This window comes from Botryllus schlosseri, chromosome 5, assembly GCF_051294905.1.
Source record: "Botryllus schlosseri isolate E-star chromosome 5, Bs_hap1, whole genome shotgun sequence".
In the NCBI taxonomy this organism is placed as follows: Eukaryota; Metazoa; Chordata; class Ascidiacea; order Stolidobranchia; family Styelidae; genus Botryllus; species Botryllus schlosseri.
The window spans coordinates 18,448,502-18,461,303 of NC_137240.1; the positions used below are offsets into that span (position 1 = coordinate 18,448,502).

The 12,802-nt window shown below is 39.4% G+C and overlaps 2 protein-coding genes across 5 annotated transcripts in view; one reads left to right on the forward strand and one right to left on the reverse strand.

Moving 5' to 3' along the window:
* The window catches only part of LOC145439842 (uncharacterized), a 138,496-nt gene that overhangs the window by 46,701 nt on the left and 78,993 nt on the right, over positions 1-12,802 (forward strand). The gene's annotated exons all lie outside the window — the stretch shown is intronic.
* LOC145439313 (uncharacterized) overlaps positions 1-12,802 on the reverse strand; it is a 43,290-nt gene that overhangs the window by 25,779 nt on the left and 4,709 nt on the right. The window contains exons 4-7 of one of the 3 annotated variants that reach the window (XM_080316819.1): positions 10,600-10,696; positions 8,494-8,543; positions 6,253-6,412; positions 4,993-5,694 (exon numbers count right to left, since the gene is read on the reverse strand). In XM_080316819.1, coding sequence (XP_080172945.1) covers positions 5,403-5,694; positions 6,253-6,412; positions 8,494-8,543; positions 10,600-10,696 — 599 coding nt within the window. In that variant the 3' untranslated portion in view covers positions 4,993-5,402. Of the gene's footprint in view, positions 1-4,992; positions 5,695-6,252; positions 6,413-8,493; positions 8,544-10,599; positions 10,697-12,802 lie in introns of those variants that run through there. The other 2 variants (XM_080316821.1, XM_080316820.1) reach the window with 2 other exon arrangements.

Below are 12,802 nucleotides of genomic sequence, written 5' to 3' on the forward strand. Positions count from 1 at the left end.
CCCTAATCCTAGCTCTCAGCGGCATTTTTAAATATAGTTACCTGTCATTTGAAGGTAGAGCCTGACTCTACTTGAATTAATATCACTCAGATGAAACCAATGTTACTTATCATTACAATGAGCTGCCACTCAAACATACGTTAGACATATTCGTAGGACCTTGTCAAAACGCAAAACCTTCTGATGTATCGATAAATTAGACAGTCTTCACATCAGTGTTGGGATGACTCGAGTCACATTATCATATGACTTGACTTGACTCGAGTCACTTTGCTAAAATGACTTGACTTTACTTGACTCGGAGTATCAGAAATGTAGATTGACTCGTGACTTGGAGCAACATTCACGAGTCAATTTCAAGTCATTAAGTAATCGGTTTCGATAAAAATCACTGTATCTTGCATAAGGTCGGATTGTTCGCGAAACGCTGGTATAACCAGTGAGAGCGACCACTCATTCAATGATAATGCGTTTTACCAAGCCTCCATTGTTCTCTCACAAATAAATCGACAGCAAACGAAGTGTTCGAAGCTTACGTTGTCGTAACCTAGTATAGCAAAGTAATCTATTAGCAAAGTGTCTATTTCTGTTCTCTGTTCCTACCTTAACCAGACCTCTTGTTTTATTGAAATTTAATTCAAAGATAGTTTATCAAGTCTTCAACCATTGGGGGAGGATCGAATTGCATCATATCAAATTCTAAATGGGTTATGTATTGCATCTTATTAATTCGTTTCTCCATTCTTTATTTTGGATGGTAACTATAAACCAGTGGTCAGGAACCTTTGATGTCCGAAGAGCCATATTGGCCCTATTTTTCCATCTCAACTCCCAAAGAGCCATACATGACAATCATCTGTTACGTCACAATTGAAAATTCGTGACGTCATGATAGCACTAATTCGAACTCACCACATGGAATTCCTCGTGTGTGCCATATTTACATGTGAAAACTGGTATTTATTGTACGAAAATGAAGCTCGCAACGAGAGGTAAGGCATAAGACGGCCAGGCCTCCCCATTGATAACGCAATTCATCGTAAGTAGCGTAGAATTTAGTATGACTGATATTAATTGAATGTGACTGTCACACTGATTCTGCAAATCTAAATACTTTTCGAGTTCTGAATTCTCAAAGTATTCGGCGGTAACATAACCTTGCTCTACACGCCTACATTTTATCGCCGGTAGTCTACTTACTACACAGAGCTATACTTACCAATCAAGAACGTGAATAGCAGTGACGTTGTTTGGAATTCTTGTTTGTAATTGTGACATCCACAGCAGTTCATTTCGCGTATGTATGCTCTGTTCTTATCGTACCGTATCGTAACGTATCGCACAATTCAAGATTTCGAGGCGGGTGAATGGAATTCGCGAGTGATGTTGGCCGCCGTCGTGACGGTAACTTAAATTTGATGATTTTGAAAAGAGGGGGTCCGAGCCCCTAAACCTGAAGACGACATTGTCTTTACCTCTCAAAGACATGTTTATACTACCACGAGAATAATTATACTGGCCATGATGAAAATTTACCAACAAATCGCTGCTATAGCCTATTGATCAATTCTGTGCAAATATAAATATTTGTCAAACAGCCATATCTTATACCCGAAAGAGCCATATATGGCTCGCGAGCTATAGGTTCCCGACCACTGATCTATGGCCTTAAAACCTTGTTGCTCATTCTTCCTCTGCTCAGTTCACTTATGTGGTTCCCGCGAGCGGACAGGCAGACGTTCTAATGCAGTGGTTCTCAAGCTGAGGGGCTGTAAAAGCATCTGAACGGAGGCGCGAAGCCGCTTGAGAGAAATGATTTTCTTGAACTCGGAATTAGTGCAATGATAGCAAATAGATATCTATGTGCTATCATTGCACGTGGTTATGTTTAATTAAGTATTGAACTGGAATTCCATATTGTGAAGTGAAGTAATAATATACCTCCCATGGCACCAAACAATGCATTGGGATTGCAAACATTCTGCTTGCTCTTTTTAATATTTTTTGATATGACGATAAGAGGAGGGGGCGAAATTTTCCACTATCATCAAGGGGCGTGCCGGAAGAAGTTTGAAAACCACTGATGATGGCCTGCAGGTGTGAAACATCTTGGTAACAACATAGGGTGACCATATTTCGCAAATCTCAAAAGAGGACACTTTCTCAAAATTTTCAGACTTGCAAAATCGGAGAGGACAAAATCTCGAAAAAGAGGTCATTTGGCCGTCCTCCGAGGTCTCTTTCAAAAAAGTCATAAAAGAGGACTACTCCTATTAAAAGAGGACGTATGGTAACGCTAAAATGCAGGACAGATTCCCATTGTGGTCTGCGAGTCACTCGGTTCTGATACAGACCTTGGGTATATCTACCAAGTAGTGGTAATCCACCCAGAGTGCAGGTGTTCTAGCTCTTTTTGCGAATCGATTGAACGTTTCTTCAAACCTTTGCTCAAATACTCGCACTACTGGGTCGGTGTGTCTCGGTCCCATTTTCCCATCAGCCACCTTTTCCACGACGGACTTCATGTCACCACGCTCATCCTCAGTTAAGGCAATTTTCAGGGCATGTTGATAGATAGCTGCATCGATGAGGAGGTGAGCGCAGTTTGCCTTGTCAAAACCTCCTCCATCCATGATGCTGCTGGCTGTTGTGTCTCCAGCATAGATCAACTGGATCACATCTTGTAGCCCAAAATCTTCCATCATGTTACCAATTGATCCCAGATAAGATTTCAATAGGTGAAAACCACCCAACGTTGGTATAACTGGTAAATTTGTCTGCTTTATTATATCGCCTATAGCCCTCAGGCGAATCGGAAGATCGACGGTCACTATAGCGATCCCAGCGCGCTGTGTGCACTCTTTAAGAGTGGTGAAAGTGGTGTTGAGGTCATTACGGTCTCCTTGAATAACTGGATGGAACTCGATCTGTGTGCGCTGTTTTACATCATTAGCATTGATTCTCTCCATCGAGCGATTCCAGTTAGAATGTTGAAACTCAAGTTCATTGGCTTTAATAATCCACCCCGCTGCCCATAGTGTGTTACGATACATGCAGTAACAATCGACAATGAACTCACACAAGGCCGTGCTGGGTTCGTAGTCGCTTTTACTTCGGTACAATTGCGTTCATCTTGTAGAACGGAATAATACAGAAAATACCGTTTAGCCTTTGCTGGATGACTTAGTACTGTATTTGAATAATCACTGTACTGATTTAAAGCCTATATATGTTTGTTTTACCCAGTAATATAGTATACAGAAGTTGTTGAATCATTCGGTATCGAATTACTAAACGGTGTAGGCCTACTTCTGACGGTATAACTATGCCATCAGTGCCATTACTGTTACATATATTTTCCACAAGACAGTCTGTAGTAAAATTCAAATTTTAACAATCAATTGAGAATCATGAAAAACCATTAACATACCCATCCTTAGTTACTTATAGGCGCTTAAGATTTTTTTCCAATTTTTTTTAATCTTTTTTATTTTTTCAAATTTAACAGATTTTTGTCTGGGTTTCCCACAGGAGTTGAACTTCAACATTTTAACATATGTTATAAGAGTCATTGACAGACATATTGGTGAAGAAATTGTTTGGTAACAATATAGTTCACAGATTTGTGATATATTCCATAAATTGCCCTCACTATATGATAAGGACGTTGTAGATGTACGTGTCACTATTATAAATATAAAAATGGAAGTCAAATTGATGGAAGAACTTTACCAGAAGTGCAAAACACAAATATTCGAAGATTAGATTTGCAGCAAGGAACAACCTTCGAATTGTAAATTTGTTCTATATTTGGAGTAATGTCGAAAATTGAAATTGGTTTGTGCGGAACAACTTTTTACGATGTGAACAAAATAGTTATAATCTGTTTAATTTATAACAAAATGCTAAGTAATTCCTGCTACAAGCAATTTTTTGCAAGCCATAACCCTAATGATCAACCTGCCTTTCAGATGTAGAATATGCCTATTTCCTATAGCTAACAAAAACCTCTATCGTCAATAATGCATTTGATATATCAATGGAAATTGAGATTATCGAATGATATGTGTATCGTCAGTACTGTATTAACAGTTGCTGATTGCATTGAATCACCTGAGCCCGAAATACCAGCGTACTTGCTTGTAATGATTTGCTTGCCAATCGAACCCGTCTCTTTCAGATTCATGAAATTAGTTGAGTGAGTCTAGGCTCTCGTCTATCGATTCTATTATGGCCCAACACTCGCACAGTGTTTGATAAAATTTAGTCGGCGTTTCGTTTAAAGTTGATGTTGCTTTTATATTTCTTCTTATTGCTGGTATACCTGTTGTTGTTGAAGTTGAAGGTTTCTCAAAATTTTTCGGCCCGCGTATCCTATCAAATTAATAAAACCCTCGAAAATATCTTGCATAAGATCTTACGCCAGTGGCTTTTAATCGGGGGACTGCAGACCTCTGGGCGTCCGCGAAGCATTTCCAGGGGTCCGCGAAACCTCTAAATTTTCAAAATAATTTGTAATATTTTTAAATTGGGCAAATCACGAGGCAGTTTTGCTTCATTACTATATTCGAACCAAAGAACTCACATCAACAGAATGGCCGTCTGAAATCAAAATGTGCAGACTCGTTTTAATTGCTAAATTGCCAATAGCTCACCGATGCATATATTTTGGGCATTTCATACGGATTTTTAAGACATGACCACATATTTCAAGAAATGCTGTTGCGAAATTCGCTTTAAAATAATAAAAGTCAACCTAATTTCTATTTAAATAGTATGCAGAAAAGTTATTCTGTTGCTGTTTATCACTTGCCTACAATTATGATTTGCAACAGACAGATTAGGATTGCACTATAATTGGGGAGAATTTGAACTAAAACTGCTGATCCACTGGTCTACGCGATCAAACGAATATATACTAACAAAACTATGTGTTTTCACTTCTCTCTCTCTCTTCCTTATTCTCCGTCTCTCCCTATCTCACTTTCCCCCCTCTCTCTCTTCTCTCTCTTCCTCTCTCTCTCTCTCTCTCTTATTCTCCGTCTTTCCCTCTCTCACTCTCACTCTCTCTCTCTTCCTGTCTCTCTCTCTCCCTCTCTCTCTCTACGAGTCGCACACGGCAAAACCAAACGTACGTTCTCGTCCTTCTATATACGTGTCTTTATTACGTCACAACGAAATAATTCCTTTTATATTTCGAAGCCACATTGACTGAAGTTCGCTCCTGATGAGAGTCAGTAAAAATGCTTGAAGTGAAATAAATATGACAACATGAATATATTGTTTTCTGCTATATTGAACTTCTGTATATCGAAAAGTCGAACATATATTTCCTTCGATTTGAATTGTAATGAGGTTATATAGTTTAACATACGATTTTCGAGGAAGGAAAGCATAATGTTTTATTGTGCAAACAAACGTTCGCAGATATAAGGCAAAGCTGCCGTACAAGGCTCATCATTTGGACCGGGAATATCGGTGTTTTGTGATCCCGGAACAAAATAATCCATGCAGTATCCGTCTCCAGACGGTTCGATTGCACCAGAAACAGCCCGTCCCCAAGTTATTTGGCTCGGAGAAAGATCAACCCCATCTTGAAATCGCCAAGTCATGCCAATGTCGAGAATAGAAGTTGCGCCTACCCATACTTGGTTGACACTTGCCGGTAAGCTTAGAGTACTCATTATTGTTGTGCTGAAAACGGAGGAATAGTTTTAAAGTATCGTTGGAGGCATGCCAGACGACTGTTGACAACGCGAAGGTGGGTGGTGGAAACGAAACTGCAATCAAAATCGATTTGGCCGCGCTTAAATCCGAATCCTATCACGAAAGAGTCCAATATTTCCACGTCGTAATTAAATTGGTATAGTACTGTTTCCGAACTGTCCCACAAAAAGATTAATTAGCGGGAAACTCTGCCAGGAGACATTCCACACAAAATTACAATTACAAACAACTTGCTAAGCCAGACAACTAAATAAATGACTCTATATGTGACGTCACTTTCGACATTCAATTCATCTCAGTAACCCACTAATCTAATTTAGCGGATGGTGAAGTTCGAACTGATCAAGACCATAGTAGTTGAGCACCATTAACACCACCTACCACAACCAGTTGGCAGTCGCCCCCTGAAACGGGCAAAAGGAGGACTGTGAAACGAATTGCTTGATACTCGAGAAATCGTTACTTGTTTCAAGTTGTTTTTCAGATACGATCAGAAGCAACGGAAGAAATATAACTATAACAAACTTGTTGAACGTCTGATCTCGAACGCCAGCTGCTGCAAGAGTTGCTGAGGCGTCCACACTCTTGCACGCGGCGGTGGTTTCGTTATAAGTTCCTCGGGAATCGAAATATTTGTATTCATAACCGTTTCCTGATCGGTACCAACCATCCGTTGTCACACCAACTAAAATGCATACATCGGCCCAATATTTTTTCCAGGATATGTTGCATAGCATTTCCAGATCAGAATGCTTTTTAGAATTAAGACCCGATAGTCATAATGACTTGCGGATCCAGTAATCCAATATGCAGTATGGAAGATGAGAGGATCTTTAAGTTGAAGGAATTTGAATTTGAACTACTGAACGGGAATCTGGGACGCGATTGCACTTCGAACCGGACTCGCCACAACTAGCGAAGTACCGATTGTCGCCGATTGAGCACTCTCGTTCTCGCAGCTGCCAACTTTGCCCTGAGTTGCAGCATCGTTATTGCCCACGGGATTATTGCGTCACAATTCCAGAATACGTCGGAGTGCAACATTCGAGGCTGATGTTTTATGAAATTTGGTGCTGGTGATAGCCATTCCAATTATTACAGTAAATTGCTATTGTTAAAATGACGAGAATAGCGTAACCCAGGGGCAGTGAACCGTACGATTTCGTTGTGTCTACATCAGTTTGGGACACTACGGTGCACCAGTGAAGAGATATGTATCAGAAATTTCGAAAATGATAAAGACGTTTGGGAACGATTGATCCCGAATCCACAAAGATATATAGTTTCAGTTAATGTAGGGTTGCCATACGTCCGAAATTTCCCGGATTTACTGTTAAAATTGCGTCCGGTATTTAATTGTTTTTTAGTCAAAACAGAGGTTTTGGTATAACAATTTTCAAATTCACCAGTTTTCTTGCTAGGTTGTAGAGCTTTCAGAATTTTTCAAAAGTGTACTCTTTTTCGGACCTCAAAATACGGTAACCCTAATATAGAAACCAGATGCCTATGTAGTAACTCTCCAGAATTGGCAGCAATTACCCTACGGTGGGCCTAAGATCAGTGTTTATTTGGGCGGGATGAGGCTGAAAAAATGTGGCTTCGGCCCTGGTCACTACTTACACCACATACTCCTAAACCGGATCGTGACCATCTGTACTCGATAGGCAAAACTTTACTGGTGTGACGTCATATTGATCTGACAATATGCTCCTACCTCATTTCGAAATCCACTAGTGGGCGCTAAAGAGGGTCCGGAATTTATGTCACAAAAATATGGTAACCTAAGTTAATGTGCAGTGGTATATTTAGTGAGAATCTGTAAGATGCTGCCAAATATTTTTTATCTTTAACTTGAGATAGCTTCATATTTACATCGCACGAGCCCTCTAAATGTTGTGATCCTATAGATCGCTTGCAAAGCTATTCGAATGAGCAGATATGAGAGAGACTGAAGACAGGCGTTTACCAAATGCGAAGTTCTGAGGTTTGTGATGTCATAGCTTAGTGTTTCCGATAACATGACGGATGGAGAATTGAACACAGCGTTAAAAATATACTCGTGTTATTTGTTAAACGCTCTCATGCGGTGTCAATGACAGAGTTCTTGTTAGGCTCTCCATGCTGCCTACAGTAGTCAATATAGGGTTCTTGGATTCCGGTCGTGTGCAGATAATCCTGCGTAATGATTCATGTGTAATCGTTATCGACATAACACAGTATGGCGAAACGTTGCTCAGGATGTGTAATGAAGCATAAATATGGTCCATAACTGTACCGATCCCCGCACTCTGCCAAATATGCGACGTATGCAAGCAAGTTCTAGAATACAAACGATTTTGGCAACAAAATACACAAATAGTGGAAAATAAACAAAATTTAAAGAACGGTCCTCAAAACGACGTCGCATACCGATTACCCTACAATTCGTCGAGCAGTAGGAAAGTATCCCGTAAACTTTAATGCGGGGTTGGGAAAACTTCTCTTCTCAAGGGCTGCCATCATAATGTAGATTTGACCGCCTATCGCACGGGGGGCCTGATTAGGATTGTATCATATTAAATCAAGGTGATTCGACCAACTGTGACTTGATTGTCCTCATTTCCTCCTGAAGCTCCTACAGACTGCTCTTCACAGTCGCAGACATATCATAAATATTCCTTTTTAATCTGAACATGTCGATTTCAAACACGTCGTTCGCGGAATTCTTCGAGCACAGTGATTTGAAACACGGGTCATTTAAAACGCATACAATAATCAAACCGCTACCTGCGACTGTAGTAGATGGAGCAGGGGTCGTTGCGGGATCTGGACACGTCCTAAAAATATACGTTATTGTATCGTTAAACGACTGGGTAGCTGGATAATCCAAATGACTGTCATAGACCAAAAGATGTCATTACAGATCAAATGGTTGGGGAATTGAGGCGGAACTGTGGCATTTGTAGTTGTCCGAGTTCGATTGAAAATAAGTTTGGAGACTTGGTTACGATAACCGCATTGCATTTCGTGCGATTGTGCTATTTCGTTTTACACATGTAATCGTAACACGATGACGCGCCGTTATTCATTCCGCACAAGGATTTTTTTATCACACAGTAGTGATTATCAAAGGTGCTTACTGCTTAGGAACGAAGTACGGCTATCATTTCGAAGTACTCGAGTACTTTACCGCTACTTGTAGTGCTTACTCAAGCTAATCTCATTTTCCGCTTCTTCTCTACTTTTCGCTTTTTTTCAGTTTGTCAAGTGGAAGTGTTATGCTCAATCAATTGGACGAAGGACTGGGGAATTTAGGGGCTGTTTCCACGAAGTAACAACATTAATTTAATTTTCACAAAAGTTGCGCAAAGCCCAGAATTTTAGTCGTGAGTGAAAAATATTTTTTCACGAAAGTATAGGTGAATATAGTTTAGGTATCGGATTGCGTAGTTCCCTTCACACAGCATTATCGCCCATATGACATGTTTCATCACAGTAAATATGTCTGATTAAAACGTTTGAAACTTCCGTTTCGCAATCTAGCATCCACCTATCGTATCGTAATCTATCAGCACGTGGCGAGTCCTAATCTAGAAAAGTGGTCTCCGACTTGTAGCGGTAGACCTTTTTTTGCAGACCATCGTTGAAGCTTTCTGGACACAAAACAGCAATTTGCAGATTTTGACAGTCCATACCAATATTTTATGACTGTTTTCACAACTACTTACTTACTTACTTACTTGAGTAGATATGAAGCCAGTCAATTCTATTTTTACTTGAAGTAGTATTAGGTTGCTGTTGAAAGTATTACTTCTAGTCGCACTTGAGTAGACTTTTGCGTCGCTACTTCTACTTCTACTCGAGTAGCCTTCTTGACTACTTTGACCACATCTTAGTGAGTACCTATGAATTCAAATAGTTGAAGAGCTTCTTGGAGGTATAGAACTTCTATATACAATTGAATAGAATATTCATATTGAAATGAACCCGGATATTTTCGGCTGACAGTCGTCAGGGGTAATCGTAAGAAACTAGTAGAGAATCGGAAAGAACAGTGTATATCAACAATCGTATCTCGAAATATGACGTCACCAGCATGAAATGAGATCTTGGATAAGAGAGTGTTCAATATGCTATTTTAAGATGGTACACGAACTCCTTTTGTTGACAAAGCTTGGGCTGATGTATTTTGATAAAGGTCGACTCCAAGGCACACAGATGAAAGTATGAGCGGCTCCTCCCGATGACCCGAAATCTGTTGTCTAGATAATTTTTCGCACATGCAGGATTATCCAACAGTTGTTTGCCAATGGCAGAATTCATGGCCTTTGAACGCAGTACCACGTAAAGACGTGCTTCCTGCACTTCAACAAAGCACTGTACTTTATGAATTTAAGTGCCACTGTGATTGTGGTTACATAGGAAGAACATCGAAGCGTTTTGCAGGAACGCATAAACCAGCATGTCCCTAGATTGATCAAAGCGCGTGCATCACACTCGGTGAAAAAGCACCCTTGACTCATCTGCTTAAGCTTCACGCTGAGCGTTCAAAGGCCCTAAATTCTGCCATTGGCAAATATCCGTTGGATGATTTTACCTGTGCGAGTAATTATCGAGACAACAGATTTCGCGTAATTGAGAGGGGCCGCTCACACTTTCATATGTGTGTCTTGGAGTCGACTTGTATCAAAATACATCAGCCCAAGCTTTGTCAACAAATGGAGTTCGTGTACCATCTTAAAATAATACATTGAACCTTCTCTTATTCGAGATCTCATTTCATGCTGGTGACGTCTTATTTCGAGATACGATAGTTGATATACAGTGTTCTTTCCAACTAGTTGCTGACGATATTTTATTGAATTCAAATAGATGTAATATCACACTTCTTACCTTGGTTTACACTGGATCAAATCGGCTTTATAAATGGCAATGATTCTTTTATACATGTTCGATTGCCCGCGGGATATCTTTCGAATAACTGTTCCGTCTGGTAAAGAAACATGTGCGCTAGCTGATACGTCAGCAAGACGCATCGAGTTTCCTTGGTTATGAAATTTGTAAGGCATGGCGATTTGTGCACCCCCATTCTTTTCACTCATTCGTTTATTAATATTTTCATTGGGTTGAAACCAGAGGTGTTCAAAATAGTCAAGAAAGCTACTCAAGTAGAAGTAGAAGTAGCGACGAAAAAATCTACTCAAGTACGAGTAGAAGTACTTTTTCCACAAGCAACCTAAAACTACTTCAAGTAGAAGTAGAATTGACCGAGTTTAAATCTACTCAAGTAAGTAAGTATTTAGTTGTGAAAACGATCGTAATTCCTTCGCATGGAATGTCAAAAGTTGCAAATTGAGCTATGCGAAAGGTGCCGAGCTTGATTCATATTGGTGCGTACCAGGAGGTATCCAATTTTCGACAGCATAAGCATTCGTCATGGGATGAAATGAAAGTATTGATATGGAAATGCTATACTAATCTTCTTTTTACTTGAACATCACGTTTTAGAAAATATCATGGTATGTTGCACTTCCCCATATTGCAAGGCCCGGATTTCACTCGAAGAGCAATACGGAGAAGTGGAATAGGACATGGTGTAAACACTTTGCGAGATTAGTAAAGGTTAATAAAAAATATGGTGGATTGTAAAAATGCCACATTGAGTAGCTTTATTTCCGGAAATTAAAGGCATTACTACAATTGCTTTTATACTTCGAGATGTATGTTATCCAGACAAAAGAACTGATATTAATTAGAACTCAATCTATATGATACTGGGATGAAAGTGAAATATAATTACTACTTCTAAAAGCGGAAAATGTATTTGCTGTCTTTAGTCCAGAAAGTCTCAAAGGTGGTAAGCTAAAATAGTTATAAAAAACTAAAAAAAAGTCAGAGTACACTTTTCCAGATTATGACACGCTATGGACTGCTAGATTACGATATGATAAGTAAATGCTAGATTGCGAAACATGAGTTTCAAACGTTATGATGAGTCATAGATTCTGTGATGAAATATTTCATATGGACGAACGGCGATAATGCGGAACGGCGATAATGTGTGAACGGAACCACGCCAACCCGCTACCTATATTATATAGATTATATATTATATACTTTCGTGAAATTATACTGGCTACATCCGTATTCAATGAGCGCGAACCGCGACGAAAATTCTGGGCTTTACTCAATTTTTATGAAAATAAAATGTTGATACTCCGTGAAAACACCCCCGAAATTCCTCAGGCTATCTTCCTAATTGGATGATTAAACTACTGTTACTTGACAAACTGAAAATAGCGAAAAGTAAGTAAGTAGATCACAAAATATTATGAAGTAGAAATAAGAGTAGCGAAAATCAAATCTACTTGAGTAAGTACCAAAAGTAGAGGAAAACTACTTGAGTACTTCTAAAAAGTAGAAGTACTTCGTTACTGACCACCTCTGGTTGAAACACAACCTTCGCAAAATAAGCGGTGTATAAATCAGCTGATTCCAGATGTAGAAAGTGCTTCAGGGCCGAGTTTGTATGTTGTATGAACAAGTTCTACTTGGGCCTTTTATCGATGGATCAAGCGAAAAATGGACACGGTATCAAATACGTTTACTGTACATCTTGTTCAACTGGTTTACACAATTAGCTACACAAACAAATATCGTTGATGCCTTTTGCCGTTCTCGTGATGAGCACGTGAACCAGAAGAACACTTTAAATGCTGACACCTCTGCGCCATCAATGTGAATGGATGTTTTTCAAAAAGTGAAAATGTATATCCAAACTTGGATTCAGGTATAGTAGACCTGTACCACATGATCCTTCAAGTCATGTTCTGTTTCAGATTACGTGTGACTTCGTATCTGCTTGATGATTTTGAAGACAGTCATAGCGAATGGAGTTCACGATATACCACTGCTTCTGCATAGTCTGACACTGATTGTGCTGATACGAGTCAGAATACAAACCGGAAGAAAAATCAGAGGCTATTTTATTTTCCCTTGACCGTATATAAAGAATTTCATTGAAGCAATTCCAATGTGTTCGTATTTTTCTTTTAAATGTTCCCGGCATAAGCCACGTAAAGTTAAAACAAGAAAT